Consider the following 27,673-nt stretch of genomic DNA (forward strand, 5'->3'; position numbering starts at 1 on the left):
CAGAGAAAGGAATGGAGGGGGAAGGGGAGGAGAGAAATCGGTGCTAGTCCAGGAGGAGCGCTGGAGAGGCCGGGGGAGACAGGGAAGAAAGCCGAGGGGGTTGTTAGAGGTTAACAAAAAATGGAGAATTCAATGTCCATACCGTTGGGTTGTAAGATGACTAACTTCTACCCATAGGTGTCTCTGTTCACCAAAATTCCTCACTGCTCCACCATTCACTGAATGTCCAAAATGCATCAACTCACACTTGTCAGAATTGAAATAATATCTGCCAATGTTCCATTATCCTCACTATCCACAACACCACCATATGTATAGTCTGATAAAGGGTTCTGACCCAAAACGTCACCGATCCATGTTCTCCAGAGATGCTGCCTGACCCGCTGAGTTACTCCAGCACTCTGTGAAACGTCACCTATCCATGTTCTCCAGAGATGCTGCCTGAATCGCCGAGTTACTCCAGCACTCTGTGAAACGTCACCGATCGATGTTCTCCAGAGATGCTGCCTGAACCGCCGAGTTACTCCAGCATTTTGTGTCTATCTATGGATAGGTGACATTTCAGGTCGGGGTCCCTTCTTCAGACTGTTGGTAGGGAGTGGGTGAAGAAAGCTGGGAGAGAGGACGGGCAGGACAAAGCATGGCAGGAGACACTCTGTGAAACGTCACCTATCCATGTTCTCCAGAGATGCTGCCTGACCCGCTGAGTTACTCCAGCACTCTGTGAAACGTCACCGATCCATGTTCTCCAGAGATGCTGCCTGACCCGCTGAGTTACTCCAGCACTCTGTGAAACGTCACTTATCCATGTTCTCAACAGAAGCTGCCTGAGTTACACCAGCATTTTGTGTCTTCGAACAAATTCAAGGCCATCCACAAACTTATCAATCATGCCTCACATGCAAGACTTCACATATCACAAAGCTCCTGCATCAATGCGAGCAGCAATTTACAATGTGCAGACTTCCAGTCAGAAACACATCCTTCCACCCATGTCTCTGCCACCTTATCACCAATCTCATTTAGGATCATAAATGTAAACATTTGTGCACATTGGATGGACACGTGGATATCCGACCCAAGTATAAAATAGTAGCTTTGTAAGTTAAACATCCATCTAACCCCGAAACACCTTACCAAGATATAAAGCCTCATCCAACCTTATTTTGTATCAGATCCCAGTGAAGATGAGCTCAGCATTCAAAATGGTCATTCACAAATGTAATATAACACAGTAAAACACGTTTTCTCTCAAAATAGGGACTTTTAATTTGCAGCTGCTCAGAAGTAAAACTGTTTTATTGACTTGAATTTGACACCATTACTCAGTTTATGTGCCATTCCTGGGCTCCTGAATTTAGTATCAATCTATTTTTAATTGTTCCAGCCCCCCAATCTTTCATCAGAAGCTTGAAACTCAGGTGTAACTGGGCAGTGATCTGTAAATATTCAGCACCTAGGCTGTGAGGTTAGCCCAACACTGTGTGTTTCCAGCAAAGTTGCTCCAGCTTCTTGTGTCTATCTTCAGTGTAAATCAGCATCTGCAGTTCCTTCCTCCTCACTGTGTGTGGCAAGTTGTGCACTGGTATGTGTTCAAATATATTTGATTATCACAGGTGTCGTTGAGCAAATACATTCTTTCTATTTGCAATAAGGTGTGATGACACTAATACCCAACAAAGGGCATTTGCCATCTCTGCCAAGCCTTGGAACTGGGGAAAGATGTCTCAGAAACAGTCAGGAAAGCTGCATCCGGCGATGCTCCCTTATCAGCTAAATAAAACACTTTTTTATTGGAGTAACTCAGCAGGACAGGCAGCATCTCTGGGTAGAAGGAATGGGTGACGTTTCGGGTCGAGACCACCCATTTCAGACTCCCATTTCTTCTCTCCAGAGATGCTGCCCGTCCCGCTGAGTTACTCCAGCATTTTGTGTCTAACTTTGGTGTAAACCAGCATCTGCCGTTCCTTCCCACATCTTTATTGTATTTACAAACAGGATGTGGGTATCTACAGCAAGCCCAGCATTGACACCCTAACGTTTTGGTTCTGACAATAAGGTGTTAATTCCCTTCCTTAAAACTGAGTGGCTAACTGAACTAGATCAGATGCACGTCAGGAGTCACATAGGCACTGTTAAATATTGATAGAACATAGAACAGTACAGCACAGGAACAGGCCCTTCGGCCCACAATGCCCATGGCGAACATGATGCTAAGTTAAACTAAACTCCGCTGCCAGCATGTGATCTGTATCTTCTCCGTCCCTTTCATCAAATGCTTGAAACTCAAGTAGAACATCTATCTGCCTGCCGATTTATTCACAAAATGCTGGAGTAACTCAGCAGGTCAGGCAGCATCTCGGGAGAGAAGGAATGGGTGACGTTTCGGGTCGAGACCCTTCTATCTGCCTGCCTGTCTAAAAGCCACTTAAATGCCACTACCCTATCTGCAGATTGTGATTCCCTGAGAGCATTATTAATACCAGATTGGGGTTTCCAATAATTTGATCGATACAGGTTAACCATTACCTGGGGTGAAGGTACACCTGAATATCTAAAGATTTAAAAATAAATCAGTGTTTCTTCTTTGATGGAAATTCCACGTTCAAAGGCAGTCACAAGTTTGTGTTGGTGACAAGTTGCCATTCATTCAGCTTGTTAGAAAGGAACTTTGTCCAGATTTGCCCAAAGTACTGCAAGCCCTGCGACCAGCGCCGCCACCAGGAGGAACGTCACACATCGACAGCAGCGCCTCTAGAAAGAGAGGATAGGAAACTCAAAATCACCAAATCACTACATAATATAACTCAAGAAAAAAATGTCTTCCTGTATGTATATGTGCAAAACGGGCTGCGTTCTCTGGATACGTTCAGCTTGTGGCAACTTCAGATCACATCATTTGTCTTCATTCCATCTTAGATCATAAGACATAGGAGCAGAATTAGGCCATTCGGCCCATCTAGGCTGCTCCATAATCGTAATCATACTTTATTGGCCAAGTATGTTTTGCAACATACGAGGAATTTCCAATGTCTCCACCATGTGATCACGGCTGATCTGTCTCTCCCTCTCAACCCCATTCTCCTGCCTTCTCCCCATAACCTTTGGTGCCCTTAGTAATCAATAATCTGTCAATCTCTGTTTTAAAAATACCCAATGTTTTGGCCTCCACTGCCGTCTGTGGCAATGAATTCCACAGATTCATCATCTTCCGTTTCTGCCACAATGAGGATATTCCGAGCACATAAATGACTTATAAGTCTTATGATCGAAGATTCTGATCCCAAATCTTTTTCAGAAGCTGAGAATAAGTTGTAAATTTTAATTTCAATAGCATCTAAACTGAATGGAGTGGTTATGTTAGAAACATGGAAACACAGAAACATAGAAAATAGGTCCAGGAGGAGGCCATTTGGCCCTTCAAGCCAGCACCACCATTCATCATGATCATGGCTGATCATCCACAATCAGTAACCTGTGCCTGCCTTCTCCCCACATCCCTTGATTCCACAAGAGCTCTATCTAACTCTCTTTTAAATCAATCCAGTAAATTGGCCTCCACTGCCTTCTATGGCAGAGAATTCCACAAATTCACAACTCTCTGGGTGAAAAAGTTTATTCTCACCTTAGTTTTAAATGGCCTCCCCTTTATTCTAAGACTGTGGCCCCTGGTTCTGGACTCGCCCAACATTGGGAAAATTTTTCCTGCATCTAGCTTGTCCAGTCCTTTTATAATTTTATACGTCTCTATAAGATCCCCTCTCACCCTTCTAAATTCCAGTGTATACAAGCCTAGTCGCTCCAGTCTTTCTACATATGACAGTCCCGCCATTCCGGGAATTAACCTAGTAAACCTACGCTGCACGCCCTCAATAGCAAGAATATCCTTCCTCAAATTTGGAGACCAAAACTGCACACAGTACTCCAGGTGCGGTCTCACTAGGGCACGGTACAACTGCAGAAGGACCTCTTTGCTCCTATACTCAACTCCTCTTGTCCAGTCTTTTTATAATTTTATACGTCTCTATAAGATCCCCTCTCACCCTTCTAAATTCCAGTGAATACAAGCCCAGTCTTTCCAATCTTTCCTCATATGACAGTCCCTCCATCCCAGGGATTAACCTGGTGAACCTACGTTGCTGGATAATCTCTTCTGAGAGTGGAGTTTGAAATCCTCATGCCCACTGAGGGATTTGATGCAATGAACTGAATATCCTCGAATTAAAAACTAGTATCTGTAATGGTGATTATAAAACTATAAGATTGTTGCAGAAGACAAACTGCTCGAGTTGCTCAACAGGTCAGGCAGCATCTGTGGTGGAAAATGGACTGAATTGGGATGTGTAAGAAGGAGCTGCAGATGCTGGTTTAAACCGAAGTGAGACCCTTCGAATCGGGACCCTTCTTCAGAGTGAAAATAGTGATAGCAACTTTAATTGTCACTAGCAGTTTTTATGGAAATCTGTACGACATAAACAATGGATGAAAACTAACCTATACAACTTATTTGGAACACGATCAAGATAAAATGAACTTGGCAGACCAATAAAGGTTTAAAGGTTACATATAGGAACTGTACATCCTGGTTAACAAAAAAAGACACAAAGTACTGGAGTAACCCAGCAGGTCTGGCAGCATCTCTGGAGAGCTTAGATAGGTGACGTTTCAGGTTAGGACCCTTCTTCAGTAGTCTTCACCTATGTCTGGAGAACATGGATAGGTGACGTTTCAATAGACAATAGGTGCAGGAGTAGGCCACAGTTTAAGAATAAGGGGTAGGCCATTTAGAACGGAGATGAGGAAAAACTTCCCCTTCTTTAGACTGGGGAGGAGAAGGGTCTCGACCCGAAACGTCCCCGATTCAGAGATGACCTGACCTGCTGTGTCTCTATATCTTGTTTTTGTAAATCAGAATCTGCAGTCCCTTATTTTTTCATATATCATTTTACTTGGGTCAATTTTCTGATCGAAATAGTTAATGATGACAGAAAAAGCGGGTTCACATGAAGTGTATTCTTGGGCGAGCAGTTTCCTCGTGATGTCATGCACACATTTAAGGCGAATGATGGTTATTTGTCGCTCATTATTTGTAAAGCTGTGGTGTTTCCTCACCTTGCGCTGAGACTGGAGATGGTTTCAGAATCTCACCTTGGCAGGTCTCTTCTGCATTCTGTCTGTCTCATCACGGGGGTCCGCTGGGTGTTTATGTTGGGCGTGACGTCCATCCCGCACCGTGGCGAGCTGGGAGTGGAGATCGTTGCACTGGTGGGCAGACAAGGAAGAGGAGGGGAATAGGACATGGCAGAGACACAAGGAGCAAACCTTTCCAATGGCCGCCAGTGACAATGGCCAACCTCCAGCAACACTCAAGGACACATCAATGGCATCCTGGCCAATGCATCAGTCCACGAGACCACTGGGAGAAGTGACCATCCCAGTGCCCTTGAGTGGACTCAATCTCATCTGCGGGGTAGTATTTGGCTGGTAGCTCTGGTCAAGCTCAGCCACTGGGCATCAAAGGGAATACACCACAGTGCTGGGCCAGGGTTGCCAACTGTCCCGTATTAGCCGGGACATCCCGTATTTTGGGCTAAATTAGTTTGTCCCGTATGGGACCGCCCTTGTCCCGTGTTAGGGTTGCCAACTTCCTCACTCCCAAATAAGGGACAAAGGGTGATGTCACCGCCCCGCGCCCCACGCTCCGGGCCGGGCGGCCGCCATTGGTGGAGCGGGGTGAGGTCACGTGGGGAGCGGGGCGGTGACGTCACCCTTTGTCCCGTATTTGTTGGCAACTCTATGCTGGGGTCACTTGTCACACATAGTGTGGGGGACCAACCGTCCCATCCAGCACATCACTGTGAGTGTCCAAGGCCAAACTACCTTCACCTGTTCCATCAACGCGAGTCCTTCCATGGTGAGGGCGGGGGTGAGGATGTTCACTGGCAAGTGCACCGTGTTCATTTCCATTTGCAATTCTTCAGCAAATGAAGCGTTGGTGCTGGCACGCAATGTGCAAGGTTTAGAGGGGTTGGGGTCAAATGCAAGCAGGTGGGACTAGTGTAGATGGGGCATCTTGTTCGGCATAGGCAAGCTGGGCCGAAGGGCCTGTTGCCGTGCTGCATGACTCTACGACTCTACCTGTCCGAATGTGTTATAAATGTTGTCAACTACCTCCCCTGGAGCTGCTGCTCCCTCCGTGAGGTTACCGATGGAACATTGACACTCTAGGGTGGCACCTTACATCAGGGGCAAGGTATTGCTGCCTCACCTCCTCCTGCTTGGCATGGAGCTGGCATGACTTGCTTTCCAGTTGCTCGACCAGCTGTCTGAGCTCCTGCTGCAGAGTGACCTCGCGCTGAGCCGTCCTGGCACGGAACTCGTCTGCAATGAATCAGAGTCGATGTTTGCGATGGAGAACACAGGGAACAGAAGTTGATTCACCGTGCAGTTAGCGTGAAGCGTTCACTCACCGTACAGCCTCGCCGCTCTCTCCTGCTCTGCTGCCTCGGCAACTTTCTTCTGTAACATTTCTGCAGGTCGAAGAAAAGTTGTAAAGGGTTAAAATCAGGCAGAGTTGTTGTCCAATCCACTAAGTTCCATGTTCACTCCACACATTTAGTTCAGTTTAAATTAGTTTAGTGTGTCGGAAGGAACTGCAGGCGCTGGTTTATACCAAAGATAGGCACAAAATGCTGGAGTAACTCAGCGGGTCAGGAGAAAAGGAACAGGTGACCTTTCAGGTCGGGACCCTTGTTCAGACTGGGCCAGTCTGAAGAAAGACCTCGCTCGACCTGAAACGTCGCCTATTCCTTTTCTCCAGAGATGCTGCCTAACCTGCTGAGTTACTCCAGCATTTTGTGCCTATTTTGGTTTCGTTTAGTTTAGTTTTAAAAAATGGTAATTAATTAGAGTATACTTTTGCAATTATTGACAGTGAAAGTTCACGCAGGTGCTGAGTACGATGCAGCGATAGGTGAAACATAGAAACATGCAAAATTGGTGCAGGAGTAGGCCATTCGGCCCTTAGAGCCAGCATCGCCATTCAATGTGATCATGGCTGATGAAAATCAGTACCCCGTTCCTGCTTTTTCCCCATTTCCATTGATTCCTTTAGCCCTCAGAACTAAATTTAACTCTCTCTTAAAAACATCCAGTAAATTGGCCTCCAATGTCTTCTGTAGCAGCGAATTCCACAGATTCACAACTCTCTGGGTGGAAAAAAATGTCCTCATCTCAGTCCTGAATGGCCTGCCCCTTATTCTTAAACTGTAACCCCTGGTTCTGGACTCCCCCAACATCGGGAACATTTTTCCTGCATCTAGCCTGTCCAGTCCCTTAAGAATTTTATATGTTTCTATAAGATCCCCTCTGATCCTTATAAATTCCAGTGAATACAAGCCCAGTCGACCCATTCTTTCATCATATGTCAGTCCCGCCATCCCGGGACTTAACCCGGTGAACCTATGCTGCACTCCCTCAATAGCAATAATGTCCTGCCTTCTAACTTCCTCGTTCCCACCGCACCAACCGGCATTCAGAACCTCTACCCCCCTGCCCCCTCTACCCCCCAGCCCCCTCCCCCTGCCCCTGCCCCTTGAGCAGGGTTCCAAAGACCCACCAGGGTTGGGGCAGAAACACGTTGGCGGGTTGTCATCCATGTTTCTGCTCCTGGATTCTCCCACAAGAGAAAACATCTCTTTCTCATCTTAGCGTTTAGCTTAGAGATACAGCATGGAAACAGGCCCATCGGCCCTCCGAATCCAAGCCTACCATCAATGGGCTGTGTATTTAGTTTCAGCTCGGTGTGTGTTGAGCCCTTTTCAAGGATGTCAGGGGTTATGGGGAGAAGGCAGGAGAATGGCGTTGAGAGGGAAAGATAGTTCAGCCATGATTGAATGGTGGAGTAGACTTGATGGGCCGAATGGCCTGATTCTGCTCCTTCAACTTATGAATGTTTCCATTGCAATACACATTAACTAGTGTCAGGAGATATCTGCACTTACCCTGCAGTTCACTGATCCTGGAACCCAATCCCTGGTTTTTCTCCTCGGCATTTTGTATTTCAGCTGGGGAGAAAAAGCAATCAGTCATCATTTTACAGCCCGCTCTGACATTGGGGTCATATGAGGCTCACACACTTGTCACCAGTCACTGAAAGTAAGCATGCAGGTACAGCAGGCAGTGAAGAAAGCTAATGGCATGTTGGCCTTCATAACGAGAGGATTTGAGTAGCGGAGCAAAGAGGTCCTTCTGCACTTGTACAGGGCCCTGGTGAGACCACACCTGGAGTATTGTGTGCAGTTTTGGTCTCCTAATTTGAGGAAGTACGTCCTTGCTATTGAGGCAGTGCAGCGTAGGTTCACGAGGTTAATCCCCGGGATGGCGGGACTGTCATATGAGGAAAGATTGGAAAGACTGGGCTTGTATTCACTGGAGTTTAGAAGGATGAGAGGGAATCTTATAGAGACGTATAATATTATAAAAGGACTGGACAAGCTAGATGCAGGAAAAATGTTCCCAATGTTGGGGGAGTCCAGAACCAGGGGCCACAGTCTAAGAATAAAGGGGAGGCCATTTAAAACGGAGGTGAGAAGAAACTTTTTCACCTAGAGAGTTGTGAATCTGTGGAATTCTCTGCCACAGAGGGCAGCGGAGACCAATTCACTGTATGAATTTAAAAGAGAGCTAGATAGAGCTCTCGGGGCTAGTGGAATCAAGGGATATGGGGAGAAGGCAGGAACGGGGTACTGATTGTGGATGATCAGCCATGATCACAATGAATGGCGGTGTTGGCTCGAAGGGCCGAATGGCCTCCTCCTACACCTACTTTCTACGTTTCCTTGATTCTATGAAAGGCACAGATGGAGTAGATTATCAGAACCTAGGACGCCCGTTGGCTGAGAAGAAAAGTAAGTGTTAATTGCAGTGGAAAAGGCAGTTTAAAAAGAGCGCCAAGAGGACGCTAGTAGTCCATTTGAAAAGTCCGGGAGCAGAGCAAGGACGCCCGTTGGCTGAGAAGAAAAGTAAGTGTTAATTTAAGTGAGAAGTCTGGTAAATTGGACAATCAGGCAATTGTCTATAACCTGTTTCCAAGGATGGGTATATCAAATACTGGAGGGCAGAGGTTTAAGGTGAGAGGGGCAATAGACAATAGACAATAGAAAATAGGTGCAGGAATAGGCCATTCGGCCCTTCGAGCCAGCACCACCATTCAATGTGATCATGGCTGATCATTCTCAATCAGTACCCCGTTCCTGCTTTCTCCCCATACCCCCTGACTCCGCTATCCTTAAGAGCTCTATCTAGCTCTCTCTTGAATGTATTCAGAGAATTGGCCTCCACTGCCCTCTGAGGCAGAGAATTCCACAGATTCACAACTCTCTGACTAAAAAAGTTTTTCCTCATCTCTGTTCTAAATGGCCTACCCCTTATTCTTAAACTGTGGCCCCTGGTTCTGGACTCCCCCAACATTGGGAACATGTTTCCTGCCTCTAACGTGTCCAACCCCTTAATTTAAGAGGCGAAGTTTAAGAGGCGCAAGATGTTTAGGTTGCTGGGGCCCTGGAACGTGCTGCTAGGGGTGGTGGTGGAGGCAGGTACTACAGTGGTGCTACAAGAGACCTGTGGATAGGCACATGGATATGCAAGGTATGGAGGGATATGGATTATGTGCAGGCACTTAAGAGCTGGCCTTGGCACCATATTCGGCACAAACATTGTGGGCCGAAGGGCTTGTTGCTGCACTGAAGATAGGGACAAAATGCTGGAGTAACTCAGCGGGTCAGGCAGCATCTCTGGAGAGAAGGAATGGGTGATGTCTTGGGGTCGAGACCCTCTTCAGACCCGAAACGTCACCCATTCCTTCTCTCCACAGAAGCTGCCTATCCCACTGAGTTACTCCAGCATTTAATGTCAACCTCCTATTGACGCCATCTCCACCTCGCGCTGCCTCGGCAAGGCCAGCAGCATAATCAAGGACCAGTCACACCCCGGCCACTCCCTCTTCTCCCCTCTCCCATCGGGCAAAAGGGACAGAAGTGTGAAAACGCACACCTCCAGATTCAGGGACAGTTTCTTTCCGGCTGTTATCAGGCAACTGAACCATCCCACCACAACCAGAGAGCAGTGCTGAACTACTATCTACCTCACTGGAGACCCTCGGACTATCCTTGATCGGATTTTGCTGTCTTTACCTTGCACTAAATGTGATTCCCTCAACATGTATCTATACACTGTGAACGGCTCGATTGTAATCATGTGTTGTCTTTCCGCTGACCGGTTAGCACGCAACAAAAGCTTTTCACTGTACCTCGGTACACGTGACAATAAACTGATCTGGTTGGTTAAACTCTCTGCAGTCGGTGATGGTTATTGCCTGGTGCTATGGGTGTTAATTTGCACTAAAGGTGCTGTACATGGACAAGTTGTTGATGAATAGGTGACTCTATTAACCAAATATAGTATCATCTGGTCAGACATGGGATGATGGATCTTGAACCAGCTTAAGGTAAGAGGTTTATTTTTTTCATCACTTTCAACTATAGTCACTGCTCCACCTTCATTCTGCCCAGAATGCCAACTTAGTCATAGAGTCGTAGAGTCTTGCAGCATTCAAACAGGCCCAACTTGCCCACGCCAGCCAACATGTCCCATCTACACTAGTCCCACCTGCCTGCATTTGGCCCATATTTCTCTAAACCTGTTCTATCCATGTACCTGTCTAAATGTTTCTTGAACCGTTGCGATAGTCCCTGCCTCAATTACCTCCTCTGGCAGCTCGTTCCGTACACCCACCAACTTTTGTGTGAAAATGTTACCCCTCAGGTTCCTATTAAATCTTTCCCGTCCTCACCTTTAAACCTATATCCTCTGTTTTTCGATTCCCCTACTCTACCCGATCTATTCCTCTCATGATTTTGTGCACCTCTATAAGATCATCCCTCATTCTCCTGCTTGCCCAAACCCTCTCTATAGCTCAGCCTCTCGAGTCCTGGCAACATGCTCGTAAAGTCGGCATGGACCAGCTTTGCCGAAGGGCCTGTTTCTGTGCTGTCCAGCTCCATGACTGTTAATATTTGACAGAGTGCAACAAATTCTCTTCCCAGCTATAGCTTACCTCTGCCCATTTGAAGCTGCTTTTCCTTGAGTTCATTGTCTTCTTTAAGGGCATCGATTTGGTCCAAGTGTTTCTGTGTTTCACTTTCCACAGTCTCCAGCTTGCTTTGTAAATTTCTGAGCACCACACCATCAATTTCTGCTCTCTGTAAAAAATATAGATGAGAGAGAAAAAGAGACAGAAAAAGTCAGCAATGTTGCATGGATAGCTGGCCGTCCACGCCGATGTAATGTAAGAAGATTGGCTTTATCTTGCACTGAATGTTATTCAGGTTATTCCCATTATTCTGTATCTGTACTCTGTGGGCGGCTGGATTGGAATCATGTTTTCTCTTTCCGCTAACTGGTCAGCACGCAACAAAAGCTTTTCACTGTACCTCGGTACACGTGACAATAAACTAAACTAGACTAACTAATGGAAGCAGTTTGCTGACTTTGTACACTTTGGAGGATCCAGTTGATACTTGACATCACGTTTCCAGCCCAGGCTGGAAACGGGATGTCAAGTGGAGGGGAGACACAAGAGTCTGGAGATGCTTTCACCTTGAAGTGCTGGAGGAACTCAGCGGGTCACGCAGCATTTGTGGAGAGGTTCAGTCTGAAGAATGGTCCCGATTCCAAACATCATCTGTCCACTTGCTTTCACAGATGTTGCCCAACTTGCTGAGTTCCTCCAGCAGATGTTTTTCTGGTTGACGGGATGTTGAATGGTGGACTCCTTTCCCATGCTGTCTCTTCCACTCAAGACCTCCTTGTTTCACTGCTATGGCTGGAAGCTTGCTGTCAGAACAAGTCCTCACTGTCATTCCATTTGGGGAATGTGAGCATTTCTGGTCAGGTGAGCGTTGGTTGCCCATCCTGGTGACGAAGGCCTTCATCCATCGAGAGTCGGGAAACGTGGCATCTTTATAAAGGTTTGGTTAGGCTGCGCTGGGAGTATCTCTGCAGTTCTGGTCTCCCCATTCCAGGAGGGATGTGGAGAAAGTGTAGAGAAGGTTTACCAGAATGCTGCCTAGATGCGAGGGTATTAGCTATAAGGAGAGGTTGGACAAACCTGGGTTGTTTTCTCTGGAGCATCGGAGGTCGAAGGGAGACCTGGTAGACGTTTGTAGAATTATTCGAGGTTTAGTAGGGTAGACAGTCAGAACCTTTTTCCCAGGGTAGGAATGTCAAAGACTGGAGGGATTGGTGCAGGTGGGTATTTAATAGAGTGGGGAAAGGCCTCAATTTGAAACATCGCCTGTCCTGACTGGTTGAAATACTGGGGGTGGCCCAGCTGGTAGAGCTGCTGCCTTAAAGCGCCAGACACCCAGGTTAGATCCTGACCTTGGATGCTGTCTGTGTGGAGTTTGCACGTTCTCCCTGTGACCACGTGGGTTTCCTCCGGGTGCTCCGGTTTCCTCCCACATCCCAAAAACGTGCAGGTTTGTGGGTTAATCAGCCCCCTGTGTGTAGGGAGTGGATGAGAAAGTGGGATAACGTGGAACTTGTGAGAAGGAGTGATGGATGGTTGGTATGAACCTGGTGGGCTGAAGGGCCTGTTTCCATGCTGTGTCTCAACTAAACTAAACTAAACTAAACCCCAGCACGTTGTGTTCCACGCTAGATTCCAGCTCTGCAGTTCCTTGTGTTTCCGTGTGACTGCCAGCATGGCCATGCTGCTTGACACCTGACAATTTTGGTCCTTGTCAACTGTGGTTCCTCTAAATTAAAACATACAGTATTTCAGAGTGAAGGAGTCAGCATGCATGAGGAGCCAGTTACCTGCAGCTTGCTCTCGATGATGTGCAGGCGATCAGTGGTGTGCAAGTGCTGGCTGTTCACCTCCGCACTGTCTGCCATGGCTCTGTGGTAGGCCTCTCTCCAGTGAGCAGACTCCCGCTCCACTTCCTGTAGCGATCTCTGTGAGCACAAACACCCAGCTTCACTCTCCACTTACTTTAAACACTCACAGCATGCTTTGCTCAGTGCAGTAGAGTTAGGGTTGCCAACTTCCTCACTCCCAAATAAGGGACAAAAGGTGACGTCACCGCCCCGCGCCCCATGTGACCTCGCCCAGCCAGCGGCCACGTGCTCCCGCTCCAGCAATGGCGGCCGCCCGGGCCGGTTTAACATGGCACAAACATCGTGGGCTGAAGGGCCTGTTCCTGTGCCGTGCTGTTCCATGTTCTATGAAACATGCTCACAAGCTCACAAGTTATCGGAGTAGAATTAGGCCATTCGGCCCATCGAGTCTATTCAGCCATTCAATCATGGTTGGTCTCTGACTCCCAATCCCATTTTCCTGCCTTCTCCCCATAACCCTTGACACCTGTCCTGATCAAGAATTTGTCTATCTCTGCCTTAGATATATCCACTGACTTGTGGCCTCCACAACCGTCTGTGGCAAAGAATTCCACAGATTAACCACCTTCTGACTAAAGAAGTTCCTCCTCACCTCCTTTCTAAAAGAGCACCCTTTAATTCTGAGGCTGTGACCTCTGATCCTAGACTCTCCCACCAGTGGAAACATCCTCTCCACATCCACTCTGTCCAGGCCTTTCATTATTCTGTAAGTTTCAATGAGGTCCCCTCTCAACTTTCTGTGCTCCAGCAAGTGCAGGCCCAGTGTTGTAGCATAACTATCTATACTGGTAGCTGTTACCGAGCTTGCGATGCCCCGACCTTGTGTTCCTCACCTGGACTTTGCCCAAGCTCCGTTCTGCTGCCGTCTTCTCCTCAATGGCTCTCTGGAGCGACACTTTAGCCACCTGCTCGTACTGGAGCTTCTGCTGCTGCATGTTAATCACGCTTTCCTTCACACCGTCCCGCGACTGATTCTGTCAAAGAAACACACACCGCCTGGCTGTTTCACAGAGCACCACACAGGGCAAGTGTCGATGGATGGACTGTCGGCAGGAGTAGTGCTAACTGAAACTCATAACATTTGTGTGTATCGGGGCGGCACGGTGGCACAGCGGGTAGAGCTGCTGCCTCACAGCGCCAGAGACCCGGGTTCCATCCCGACTACGGGTGCTGTCTGTACAGAGTTTGTACATTCTCCCCGTGACCGCCTGGGTTTTCTCGGTTTCCTCCCACACTCCACAGGTTTGTAGGTTGATTGGCTTGGTGTAAATGTGAATTGTTCCTAGTTGTGTAGGATAGTGTCAGTGTGCGGGGATCGCTGGGCGGTGTGGTCTTGTTGGGCCGAAGAGCACGTTTTCACGCTGTATCTCTAAAAACTAAAAATTCAAGCCCATTCATTTATTCATGGCTCTCAAACCATATATATATATATATTCTTATAATACCTCATCATGACATGCAAAGAGGCCATTCAGCCCATTGAGTACAGGCTAGCTCCCACCAAAGCTCAGGCCCATTGCCCTCCCCTGTCCCAGCTTCAGTGCATCTTACCCAAAGCAGGGTGACCAAAACTGCTCACAATACCCCACATACAGCCCCACCAACATCTTAGACAACTGTCTATAAGGTCCCAACTTCTAGACTTGAAAATAACTTTTCTAAAAATAAGGAAATTTAAAAATATGACACACAATGAAATGGACAGATTAATGCAGAGAATTGTGAGATTTCCTGGTAGCATGAACTACGTAACTTGAACCACTGAGATCAAAGGGGGACCTGGCGAGGGTGGGGGGCCGACCCGAGAACAGAGGGGGGGCGCTGAGAACAGAGGGGGGCCCTGAGAACAGATGGGGGCCCCAAGAACAGAGGGGGGGGGCCCTGAGAACAGAGGGGGGGGGGGCACTGAGAACAGGGGGGGCCACTGAGAACAGAGGGGGGGGGCCTGAGAACAGAGGGGGGGGCGCTGAGAACAGAGGGGGGGGCGCTGAGAACAGAGGGGGGTCCGCTGAGAACAGAGGGGGGGCGCTGAGAACAGAGGGGGGCCCTGAGAACAGAGGGGGGTCCGCTGAGAACAGAGGGGGGCCGCTGAGAACAGAGTGGGGGGCCCTGAGAACAGAGGGGGCCCGCTGAGAACAGAGGGGGCCCGCTGAGAACAGAGGGGGGCCGCTGAGAACAGAGGGGGGCCTGAGAACAGAGGGGGGCCTGAGAACAGAGGGGGGCCCTGAGAACAGAGGGGGGGCCTGAGAACAGAGGGGGGGCCTGAGAACAGAGGGGGGCCCTGAGAACAGAGGGGGGGCCTGAGAACAGAGGGGGGCCCTGAGAACAGAGGGGGGGCCTGAGAACAGAGGGGGGGGGCACTGAGAACAGAGGGGGGTCCGCTGAGAACAGAGTGGGGGGCCCTGAGAACAGAAGGGGCCCACTGAGAACAGAGTGGGGGGGCCTGAGAACAGAGGGGGGGCCTGAGAACAGAGGGGGGTCCTGAGAACAGAGTGGGGGGCCCTGAGAACAGAGGGGGGCCCTGAGAACAGAGGGGGGCCCTGAGAACAGAGGGGGGCCCTGAGAACAGAGGGGGGGCACTGAGAACAGAGGGGGGTCCGCTGAGAACAGAGTGGGGGGCCCTGAGAACAGAGTGGGGCGCTGAGAACAGAGATGGGGGGACTGAGAACAGAGGGGGGGCCTGAGAACAGAGGGGGGCCCTGAGAACAGAGGGGGGGGGGGACGCTGAGAACAGAGGGGGCCCGCTGAGAACAGAGGGGGGGCCTGAGAACAGAGGGGGGGCCTGAGAACAGAGGGGGCCCGCTGAGAACAGAGGGGGGCCCTGAGAACAGAGGGGGGCCCTGAGAACAGAGGGGGAACTGATGGGGATAAGGGGGGGGAGGAGGGGGAGAAGGGGGAGGGGGAGAAGGGGGAGGGGGGAGGGGGGAGGGGGGTCTGCTACCACCTACGGCAGCAGGCAGCAGACAGGTGTAAGAAGGAACTGCAGATGCTGGTTTGCACTGATAATGTACCAAGCGCAGGCTCGGCTCGCTGAATACCTCCGCTCAGTCTGCCTACACCTACCTGATCTCCCGGTGGCTCAGCACTTTAACCCCCCCTCCCACTCCCACACTGTCCTGGGCCTCCTCCACTGTCAGAGTGAGGCCCAGCGCAAATTGGAGGAACAATACCTATTATTTCGCTTGGGCAGCTGACACCCCAGCGATATGAACATTGACTTCTCTAACTTCAGGTGACCCTTGCTGTCCCTCTCTCTCCACCCCTCTCCCATCCCCAGTTCTTCCACCAGTCTGATTGTCCCCGATTACATTTTATCTCTGTTTGCTTTGTTGTCACCAGCTAACAATGATCTATTCAACATTTTCCTTGAACTCCATCTCTTTTGATGTCTCGTTTTCACACACTTTAACCTTCCTTATCTCTGTGTCTCTCTCTCTCCCCTGACTCTCAGTCTGAAGAAGAGTCTCGACCCAAAATAGACCCAGCGGGACAGAGATGCTGCCAGTCCCGCTGAGTTACTACAGCATTTAGTGTCTAGGCAGTAGATCGGACTGTTCGGTACTTTTGTAACTTTGTCGGCACCACTTGTGTACAACCGAGGTTGGATGCAACACAAAGCATCTCACTGTACCTAGGAACCCTAGGTTCATGTGGCAATAAAGTATCATTCAATTAGCTCATCAAACAATTCATTTCTCTACCTGTGCCCAGGTGTGTAGCTGAGCCTCAAGTGACTGGAGTTTACAGCGTAAGGCATCATCATTCAATTGTACCTGAAATGAAGGTTCAACAGGTGAGCACAACAGGTGAGCACAACAGGTGAGCACGACAGGCGAGCACGACAGGCGAGCACGACAGGCGAGCCTAACAGGTGAGGGCACAACAGGTGAGCGCACAACAGGTGAGCGCACAACAGGTGAGCGCACGACAGGTGAGCACGACAGGTGAGCACGACAGGGGAGCACGACAGGGGAGCACGACAGGGGAGCACGACAGTGAGCACGACAGTGAGCACGACAGGTGAGCACGACAGGTGAGCACGACAGGTGAGCACGACAGGTGAGCACGACAGGTGAGCACGACAGGGGAGCACGACAGGGGAGCACGACAGGGGAGCACGACAGGGGAGCACGACAGGGGAGCACGACAGGTGAGCACGACAGTGAGCACGACAGTGAGCACGACAGGTGAGCACGACAGGTGAGCACAACAGGTGAGCACAACAGGTGAGCACAACAGGTGAGCACAGAGCATACGATGCAGAATCTGATGGAACATAGGACAGTACAGATCCTACCTGTACTGATAGAATCAGTAATGGGCTGGAATGGGCTGTTTGACCCTCAACGTTTGTGCTGTACCTGATGCCGTGTTAAACTGAGCTCATCTACCTGATAACTGCGGAACTTCATAAATACAAATCGCATTTTGTGCAAAATGTAATTTTGTGCAAAATGTAATCCCTCTAAGCCTTTCCTATTCATGTAGCTGTCTGAATGTCATTTAAATGTTGTTGTAGCACCTGCCTCGATCCTGACCACGGGCGCTATCTGTACGGAGTTTGCACGTTCTCCCCGTGACCTGCCTGGGTTTTCTCCGGGTGCTCCGGTTTTCTCCCACACCCCAAAGACGTGCAGGTATGTAGGTTAATTGGCTTGGTATAATTATAAATTGTCCTTGGTGTGTGTAGGATAGTGTTAGTGTGTGGGGATCGCTGGTCGGCGCTGACTCGGTGGCCCGAAGGTGCTTTTTCCACGCTGTAACTCCCAAGAATAAAGATGCACACATGTGGGTGGATGATGTTTCCCCGTTGAATCTCTAAACTAAACTAAACTAAACTAAACTACCTCCTTCAACTAGCTAACGGCATCTCAAGGGGGGGAGCAGGAAGGGACTGCAGATACTGGTTTCAACCAAAGATAGACACAAGATGCTGGGAGAGGCAGCATCTCTGGAGAGAAGGAATTGGTGACGTATCGGGTCGAGACCCTTCTTCAGTCTGAAGGGGTCTTCTTCAGTCTGAAGAAGGGCCTCAACCCGAAATGTCACCTATCTCTTCTCTCCAGAGATGCTGCCTGTCCTGCTGTTTGGTGTCTGTCTCTAGGAGCTGGGTCAGCTCAGAGGGAGGAGTATTGCTGTGCTGGCCCACAGCGAAGGTCCGATCAGCGAGAATCATCTCTGTGCCCCCTACCTTCCAGGACTTCTCTGCGGCCTGCAGCACGGTTGCCAGCAGCTGCTGGACGAGGGCCATCTTCTGTTTCAGCATCAGCTCACGGTGCAACGCTTCCTGCAAGAGAGAGATGCCCAGAGTCATCAAACCCAGCCCATGGCAACACCTTCATCCCAGCCAGCACTCTGCAGCACACTGCCAACGTGTCTGCACACGTCTGAACACATCTACCTGCATCTACATCTACCTGCATCTACATCTACCTGCATCTACATCTACCTACTTCCATCTCCATCTATCTCCATCTATCTAGAACAATGGGGGGACCGCCATGGGGGAGGGGGGAGGGGGGGGAAGAACAAAGGAGGACCTGGCGCAGGAGGGGGGGAGTGAATTTGTAACTTTGTAAGTGCCCTTTATGGGTGACTATTTGCATACCTTGTGTATCTACTTTGGGTAACATCTACATCTATCTACAGTACATATTCAAACAGGGTTATACAACATCAGGAAATTCATTCACAACAGCAATTGCCCTTTTTCTTAGTTTATTATTGGAAGGCGGCACGGTGGTGCAGCGGGTAGAGCTGCTGCCTCACAGCGCCAGAGACCCGGGTTCCATCCTGACCTTGAGTGCCGTCTGTACAGAGTTTGTACGTTCTCCCTGTGACCGAGTGGGTTTTCTCTGGGTGCTCCTGTTTCCTCCCACACTCCAAAGACATGCAGGTTTGTGGGTTAATTGGGTTCAGTAAATTGTGAATTGTCCCTAGTGTGTGCAGGATAGTGCTAGTGTGGGGATCGCTGGTCGGTGCGGACTCAGTGGGCCGAAGGGCCTGTTTCCCGTCTGTATCTCTAAAGTCTAAAGGTGCACCATGCACACATGTGGATGGATGCTGACTTGTGCTGTTCCTTATTATTATTATTATTATTATTATTATTATTATTGTCACGTGTACTGAGGTACAATGGAAAGCTTTTTGTTGGGTGCTATCCAGTCAGTGGAAAGACTGTACACAATTACAGTTCGAGCCTTCCACAGTGTACAGGATAAAGGGAAAAACGTTTAGTGCAAGTCCAGTAATGAAATTATAGCCACATATTCAGGAAGATGAGAAGAAGTACCTTCAGATACTCTGAGAGCTGTTGGATCTCCTGCAAGACACAAGAAACAAGTATTTCTTGAATAAGACAACATGAAACACTGAAGTAAACCCTTCAAGTCATCAGGAACATCCATCCCACCAATAAGACTTCAGCCTTGGTCGCCAACACCTCTAAGATGTTCATGTCCTGACCCACCCATCCTACCCCGAGGATCATTCCAGATGTTAATCACTTCTTGTGTGCAGTTCTGGTCACCCCCATTCCAGGGAGGATGTGGAGGCTTTGGAGTGGGTGCAGATGAGGTTTACCACAATGCTGCCTGGACTAGAGGGTATTAGGTTGTTCATGGTCATAAGTCATGTCATAAGGTCATAAGGAATAGGAATAGAAATAGGCCATTCGGCCCATCATGTCTACTTTGCCATTCAACCATGGTGGATCTATCTCTCCATCCTAACCCCATTCTCCTGCCTTCTCCCTGTAACCTCTGACACCTGTACTAATCAGGAGAAGTTAGCACAGGAGCAGAATTAGGCCATTCGGCCCATCAAGTCTGCTCTGCCATTCAATCACGGCTGATCTATCTCTCCCTCCTAACCCCATTCTCTTGCCTTCTCCCCGTAACCCCTGACACCCGTACTAATCAAGAATCTATCCACCTCTGCCGTACAAATACCCACTGACATGGCCTCACTGCCGTCTGTGGCAATGAGCTCCACAGACCCACCACCACCTTGTGAGGCTCGATTCTCCTGAACTGAAAGATCTGCCAGCCGGTTTGCGGTGACATCTCGTTTGGATCTGGACTCAGGTGAAGCCCCGGACCAGGTGAGCACGGGCAATGTTCCTCCCTGGTGGGCAATCATTGGGCCAGGTGGGCTTTCTGTAGCCTGTGGCCTCATTGACACCACGCTAGCTCAGCACTCAAGAGTCGTTAATGACGTACAGAATAGTGAGAGGCCTGGACAGAGAGGATGTGGAGAGGATGTTTCCACTAGTGGGAGAGTCTAGGACCAGAGGGCACAGCCTCAGAATTAAAGGACATTCTTTTAGGAAGGAGATGAGGAGGAATTTCATTCGCCAGAGGGTGGTGAATCTGTGGGATTCTTTGCCACAGACGGCTGTGGAGGCCACAAGTCAGTGGATATTTTTAAGGTAGAGATAGATAGATTCTTGATCAGTACAGATGTCAGAGGTCATGGGGAGAAGGCAGGAGAAAGGCCTAATTCTACTCCTATCTATTCCTTATGACCTTGTGACTTTATGACGTTTATAATGGGAGTGCCACTTTCTCCCATGAATGGGTCAACAATGTCATAGCTGTGCACAGTTTTGGAGTGTGCTGCATGAAGATAGTTGTTTGTGTGAATGGTTGCCCGTGATCTGTTAACTCTCTATCTCCATTTACAGGCACAGCTCACTGATAAGACTGAAGCACCCAGCACAATAGGCAGAAGACTGATGGAAATGTCCTTCACCTGATCCAGAACAGCAACACCACATCTGTGAAAAGAAAAAGACGATTTCACCGAAGGCATTGGATGGGCAGTGAGTGTTAGTGTGGTGAATGCTAAGCCATGGTGTGTTGTGAAGGAGACACAAGGAACATTGTACAGGAGGCACAAGCAACTGGAGATACTGTATGTCAGTTCAGTTTATTTTACTGTCACGTGGGATTCTCTGCCACGGAAGGCAGTGGAGGCCGATTCACTGGATGTTTTCAAGAGAGAGTTAGATTTAGCACTTAGGGCTAACGAAATCAAGGGATTATGGGGAGAAAGCAGGAACGGGGTATTAATTTCTGATGATCAGCCATGATCATATTGAATGGCGGTGCCTGGCTCGAAGGGCCGAATGGCCTATTTTTCTATCTTTCTATGTTTCGATGTGCAGTGAAAAGCTTTTGTTTGTGTGATCCAGTCAGCGGAAAGACAATACATGATTACATTCGAGCCATGTACGGTGTACAGATGATACATGCTAAGGGAATAATGTTTAGTGCAAAGTAAAATGTGGTTTACAAGAATAGGCACAGAGTGCTGGAGTAACTCAGCGGGTCAGGCAGCATCTGTGGAGAACATGGACGTTTCACAGAGTGCTGGAGTAACTCAGCGGGTCAGGCAGCATCTGTGGAGAACATGGACGTTTCACAGAGTGCTGGAGTAACTCAGTGGGTCAGGCAGCATCTGTGGAGAATATGGATGATTCACAGAGTGCTGGAGTAACTCAGCGGGTCAGGCAGCATCTGTGGAGAACATGGATAGGTGACGTTTCACAGAGTGCTGGAGTAACTCAGCGGGTCAGGCAGCATCTGTGGAGAACATGGACGTTTCACAGAGTGCTGGAGTAACTCAGCGGGTCAGGCAGCATCTCTGGAGACTGTGGATCGGTGATGATTCAGGTCTGTAGGGTCACCCATCCGTGTTGTCCAGAGATGTTCTGCTGGCGTGAGGGAGGGCCGCCGGGGACCAGCGCGGGTGAACGCTCCAAGCGACGGCGCTCGCTACTCACTCTGTCTGCTGGCTGGCTTCCCTCCGCATCGCACGTCCAAGCTCCTGGCTCTGCTGTGCCGGCACCTGAGTAGCTGTTCGCACACAAAAGCAACGCCAGCATTATTTCAAGATGGCTGGTACACAAAAACAGGGGGGTAATGCTGGGGCTCCATAAGGCACTGGTCACTGGGCTGTGTGTAATGCTGGGGCTCTATAAGGCGCTGGTCACTGGGCTGTGTGTAATGCTGAGGCTCTATAAGGCACTGGTCACTGGGCTGTGTGTAATGCTGGGGCTCTATAAGGCGCTGGTCACTGGGCTGTGTGTAATGCTGGGGCTCTATAAGGCACTGGTCACTGGGCTGTGTGTAATGCTGGGGCTCTATAAGGCGCTGGTCACTGGGCTGTGTGTAATGCTGAGGCTCTATAAGGCGCTGGTCACTGGGCTGTGTGTAATGCTGGGGCTCTATAAGGCGCTGGTCAGGCCGCATTTGGAATACTGTGGGCAATTGTGGGCCCCATATCTGAGGAAGGATGTGCTGGCTCTGGAGAGGGTCCAGAGGAGGTATACAAGAACGATCCCAGGAATGAGTGGGTTAACATATGATGAGCGTGTGTCGGCACTGGGCCTGTACTCACTGGAGTTTAGAAGGATGAGGGGGGACCACATTGAAACGTACAGAATGGTGAAAGACCTGGATAGAGTTGATGTGGAGAGGATGTTTCCACCAGTGGGAGAGTCTAGGACCAGAGGGCACAGCCTCAGAATTAAAGGACACTCTTTTAGGAAGGAGATGAGGAGGAATTTCTTTAGCCAGAGGGTGGTGAATCTGTGGGATTCTTTGCCACAGACGGCTGTGGTGGCCACAAGTCAGTGGATATTTTTAAGGCAGAGATGGATAGATTCTTGATCAGTGCGGGTGTCAGAGGTTGTGGGGAGAAGACAGGAAAATGGGGTTAGGAGGGAGAACCATGATTGAATGGCGGCATAGACGATGGGCCGAATGGCCTAATTCTTATCACTTATGACCTTGTGACCAAACGGCACCTCAGTTCACTCATGCCCAGCCCACCCCAGCCACAATAACCCGACCACCCCAGGGATGGTTCAACCAGGGCCGTGTAAGGACTTGAACATCAGGTTCTGAAACATCTCTAATAGAGTCATATTGTCATACAGCACGGACACAAGTCCTTCGGCCCAACCAAGATGCCCAGCTACACTAGTCCCAGCTGCCTGCGTTTGGCCCATATCCCTCTAAACCTGTCCTATCCATGTACTTGTCCAAATGTCCTTTAAATGTGTCATAGTCCCAGCCTCAACGACCTCCTCCGGCAGCTCGTTCCATACACCCACCACCCTCTGTGTGAAACAGTTGCCCCTCAGGTTCCTATTAAATCTTTCCACTCCCACTTTAAACCCATGTCCTCTGGTTCTTCATTCTGGGTAAAAGACTGTGCATTCACCTGACCTATTTCCCTCATGATCTTATACACCTCATCCTCCTGCGCTCCAAGGAATAAAGTCCTAGCCTGCCCAACTACTAATAGTTCAGGCCTTCGAATCCTGGCAACATCCTCGCAAATCTTCCCTGCACTCTTCCCAGCCATGATCACAGTGAATGGTGGTGCTGGCACGAAGGGCCGAAGGGCCTACTCTTGCACCTATTGTCTATTGTCCATTGTCAGCACAAAATCATCTAATGTTAATAAACCCAACAGGAAGTCCTGTCAGAGGAAGCAATGACCAAACTGCATATATATCCTGACCCAAGCTTCACATCTTCCAATTCTCACCTTTATCCTTAGTGGGAACCTTCTGGGCGATGGCTTTATGTTGGGTGAGAGGGCTGATGGGGCGAGTGAACCTGGCGTCTTCTGTTCCCCACTGAGTGAGTTGGTTGCTGAATGGCAGGCCATCAGTGGAGAGGGTGAGCTGTGGTGGTATCTGTACAGAGGGAGAGAGAGAGAGAGTGAGCTCACCACGTTATCAGCCTGCGATACCATCGGGAGGAAGGTCCAGGAGCCCGAAAGCCGAGGCCACCAGGTTCAAGAACAGTTGGAAAGAAAACTGCAGATGCTGGTTAAATCGAAGGTAGACACAAAATGCTGGAGTAACTCAGCGGGTCAGGCAGCATCTCAGGAGAGAAGGAATGGGTGACGTTTCGGATCGAGCCCCTTCTTCAGACTGACGAAGGGTCTCGACCCGAAACGTCACCCATTCCTTCTCTGCAGAGATGCTGCCTGACCCGCTGAGTTACTCCAGCACTCTGTGAAACGTCACCTATCCATGTTCTCCACAGATGCTGCCTGACCCGCTGAGTTACTCCAGCACTCTGTGAAACGTCACCTATCCATGTTCTCCACAGATGCTGCCTGACCCGCTGAGTTACTCCAGCATTTTGTGTCTACCTTAGGTTCAAGAACAGCCTCTCCCCAACAAACCACCAGGTTCAAGAACAGCACAACACTAACCTCAACCATGAACTACTGTGGACATTCTTTGGTTGCACTAAGGACTAGGGGTTATACTGGTATTGTGGTTATTTATTTATTTAACATTTAAAACTAAAGTAAACCCCCAGTATAATGGAGCTCTTTATCATGGAGTTTGGTTGTAGTGATGGCTGTGACACTACGCCCGGCCCACACCGCCTCCACCTGGCCACTTCCAGACCCACTGCCACCACCACCACCGACCCGTACCTGCCCTCCGGCTGCCTGCGGACCCCGACCATCCACTCTGCCGATTTTCACCCCTCCCACCGCCGCCAGTAGGCCGGCGCCATCAACTCACCCGGATGCCAGGCCCCGTCCATACCGGGAACCTGGAGATGGGTCTCGTCCCGAAACATCACCTATCCATGTTCCCCACAGATGCTGCCTGACCCGCTGAGTTACTCCAGCACTCTGTGAAACGTCACCTGTCCATGTTCTCCACAGATGCTGCCTGACCCGCTGAGTTACTCCAGCACTCTGTGTATTAGGCAGCATCTGCAGTTCCTTGTTTCTACTGTGTGTGAGATGATCCTCGATTACTTGCTAACCCCTTGCTTGGTTATAGTGGACAATCGGCAATAATGGACAACCTTCCCCCCTCTATCCCCTCTATGTGTCGGGAGGAACTGCAGATGCCGGTTTAAACCGAAGATAGACACAAAGTGCTGGAGTAACTCAGCGGGTCAGGTAATATCGCTGGAGTCAGAAGAAGGGTCTTGACCCGAAACATAGCCTATTCCTTTTCTCCAGAGATGCTGCCTGACTGGCTGAGTTATTCCCCCCTCTATGTTCTGTAACAACAAGGGTTTACTGTATACATTATCTACATTTATTGCATTTATGGATCAGTTATGCTGCTACAAGTATGAATCTTATTTTCCATTGTAGGTACATCGGACACTTAAACTCATGATAGGAGCGGAATTAGGCCATTCGGCCCATCAAGTCTACTCCGCTATTCAATCACGGCTGATCCATCTCTCCCTCCTAACCCCATTCTCCTGCCTTCTCCCCATAACCCCTGACACCCGCACTGATCAAGAATCTATCTCTGCCTTAAATATATCCACTGACATGGCTTCCATTGCCTTCAGTGGGAATGAATTCCACAGATTCTTCACCCTTAGTTTAGTTTAGAGATACTGTGTGGAAACAGGCCCTTCATGGCTGATCTATCTCTCCCTCCTAACCCCATTGCCCCACCATAACCCCTGAGACCTGTACTTGTGACTGAAGCACCTGGCCTTACCTGAATGAGTGAGATGGAGTTCTGTTGGGCTGGCACTGAGCTCACACCTGTGTGGGTGTAGGTGAGGTTGGAAGGGTGGCCTGGTACAGAGCCCTTCCCCCCGTGATGCGTGGGGCTTGGCGACCTGGGCTTGGGCTCGCTCTCCCCCACTGCCAGGTTCCTGTGCTTGAGGAAGGCCTGCTGGCGCGGGCTGTGCTGGCACGGGCTGTGCTGGGCACCGTGCTGGGCGCGCGGGGAACTGCGGCAAGACGTCACGTTGTTGCGGCCGAAGAGGCTCTGGCGGTTCTCGTGCCTGCGCTCCAACTTCTGCTCGTAGCTTTCACTGACCAGTCGCCGCTTCTTGTCGGAGTCAGACCCGCCCTGGCCGGACCCCCGCTTCGGGGTGAGACCCTCCATGCCCCCCGAGGGTGAGACCGTGCCCGGGTTGGCCAGAGGTCCTGCTGATGGCCGCTGACCACCGCCTTCGCTAGCCAGCATCGGTGAGCTCCAGACCCAGTGACCGGTACTCACCGGGACCAGACCTCCCCCCGACATCCACTCAACCTCTCACAGTAGGGGCGGCACGGTGGTGCAGCGGGTAGAGCTGCTGCCTCTCAGCGCCACAGACCCGGGATCGATACTGACCACGGGCGCTGTCTGTACGGAGTTTGCACGTTCTCCCCGTGACCGCGTGGGTTTTCTCCGGGTGCTCCGGTTTCCTCCCGCACTCCAAAGACGTGCAGGTTGATTGGCTTTGGTAAAGAATTGTAAATTGTCGCCGGTGTGTGTGTGGGATAGTACAGGTGTACGGGGTGATCGGTGGTTGGCGTGGACTCGGTGGGCCGAAGGGCCTGTTTCCACTCTAAAGTCTAAAGTGTGGAGTTGCAATTAGATCCAATATTTGCAAAGACAGCAGGGCTGCTACCAGAGCATATTTCCGGTTATGTTGAAGCAGACGCCTCCTGGGGTGATGTCTCTTTGATTAAAACGTCTTCTGCAAGAGGCTCGGTGTGCCACGTGAGGCCCAGCTGGGATGAGGCAGCGTGTTTACAGATCCCCCTGATCCACACACAAACTGGGTGAACATCCAGACACGCTCCAGGCCGATATGATCAATCACTCACTCAATACTCAATGCTGCTTCTTCTATTTGGGTCTTTGACGGAGTGAAACTCTTAGATTCGTTCAAAACTTCTCTCTCTCTCTCTCTCTCTCTCTCACTCTCTCTCTCTCTCTCTCACTCCCTCTCTCTCTCTCCCTCTCTCCCTTTCTCTCTCTCTCTCTCTCTCTCTCTCTCCCTCTCGCCCTCTCTCCCTCTCTCCCTTTTCTCTCTCTCTCCCTCCCTCGCTTTCTCTCTCTCTCTCTCCCTCTCTCTCCCTCCCTCGGTCTGAGCAGCGAAGGGACAAAGTGTTGGTCTGTGAAACTCAGGAGCTCAGAGCTCGGCTCCTTCCAACATCAGACCAGCCAGCAAACGACCGGTGGTCCTCACCACAGGCTTGCCTATTGTCTGTAACCCACACACCAGTCAGGAGCTGAACCAAGGGCCAGACATGGAGATACAGAGGTACAGAGGTGAATGGAGTCAGTGCCACTCACGCCCGGGATCAGTGGCTTCTTCACAGCTCTCTAATCCCCACAACAATCTCCAGCTCCAACCAGTCCCCTTCAGCTTTGAGCTGCAGTCCAGAGTGGGGAGCAGGCTTCCTCTCAGGCAGGTCGTTTCACCACAAAGTTCTCGTCTCAGTTCTCCGCACCTCCGCACTGAGCTCACACACCAACAGGAAATGTACTTTTTCTTCTAAAATAAACCACCTAGTTTCTAAACTCCTTCCTGCCTCTCAGGCAACCCGACTGCGGTTTCATTCCCCGCGCTCTCAGTTAATCCACCGTTAGCTGTTCTGCAAAGAGAAAGAAAGTCTGAAGAAGGGTCCCGACCCGAAATGTCGCCGTTCCTTTTCTCCAGCGATGCTGCCTGACCCGCTGAGTTACTCCAGCACTCTGTGAAACGTCACCTATCCATGTTCTCCACAGATGCTGCCTGACCCGCTGAGTTACTCCAGCACTCTGTGAAACGTTACCTATCCATGTTCTCCACAGATACTGCCTGACCCGCTGAGTTACTCCAGTAGTCAGTGTCTATCTTCAGTGTGAACCAGCACCTGTGGTTCCTTCTTAACTTACTGCACAATAGCCGTTGGCCAGAGGTGTGGGAAGCACTCTGGC

General features: G+C 50.0%; 2 protein-coding genes across 2 annotated transcripts in view; one reads left to right on the forward strand and one right to left on the reverse strand.

Moving 5' to 3' along the window:
* Positions 1–1,855: 1,855 nt before the first annotated feature.
* traf3ip3 (TRAF3 interacting protein 3) lies at positions 1,856–26,650 on the reverse strand. Its single transcript, XM_078420258.1, has 15 exons — positions 25,472–26,650; positions 23,521–23,671; positions 21,746–21,818; positions 20,713–20,737; positions 19,253–19,282; positions 18,152–18,247; positions 16,662–16,733; positions 13,794–13,934; positions 12,880–13,017; positions 11,117–11,261; positions 8,004–8,066; positions 6,471–6,530; positions 6,269–6,381; positions 5,149–5,262; positions 1,856–2,754 (listed from the first exon to the last, which is right to left on the reverse strand). Exons 1-15 carry the CDS (start codon positions 26,003–26,005, stop codon positions 2,659–2,661), a joined length of 1,851 nt encoding a protein of 616 aa, XP_078276384.1. The 5' UTR covers positions 26,006–26,650; the 3' UTR covers positions 1,856–2,658.
* The window catches only part of lamb3 (laminin subunit beta 3), an 89,284-nt gene continuing 82,180 nt past the window's right edge, over positions 20,570–27,673 (forward strand). The window contains exon 1 of the mRNA XM_078420254.1: positions 20,570–20,782. The gene's annotated coding sequence lies outside the window, so the exon portion shown is untranslated. The remainder of the gene's footprint in view (positions 20,783–27,673) is intronic.

This window comes from Rhinoraja longicauda, chromosome 24, assembly GCF_053455715.1.
Source record: "Rhinoraja longicauda isolate Sanriku21f chromosome 24, sRhiLon1.1, whole genome shotgun sequence".
Classification (NCBI taxonomy): Eukaryota; Metazoa; Chordata; class Chondrichthyes; order Rajiformes; family Arhynchobatidae; genus Rhinoraja; species Rhinoraja longicauda.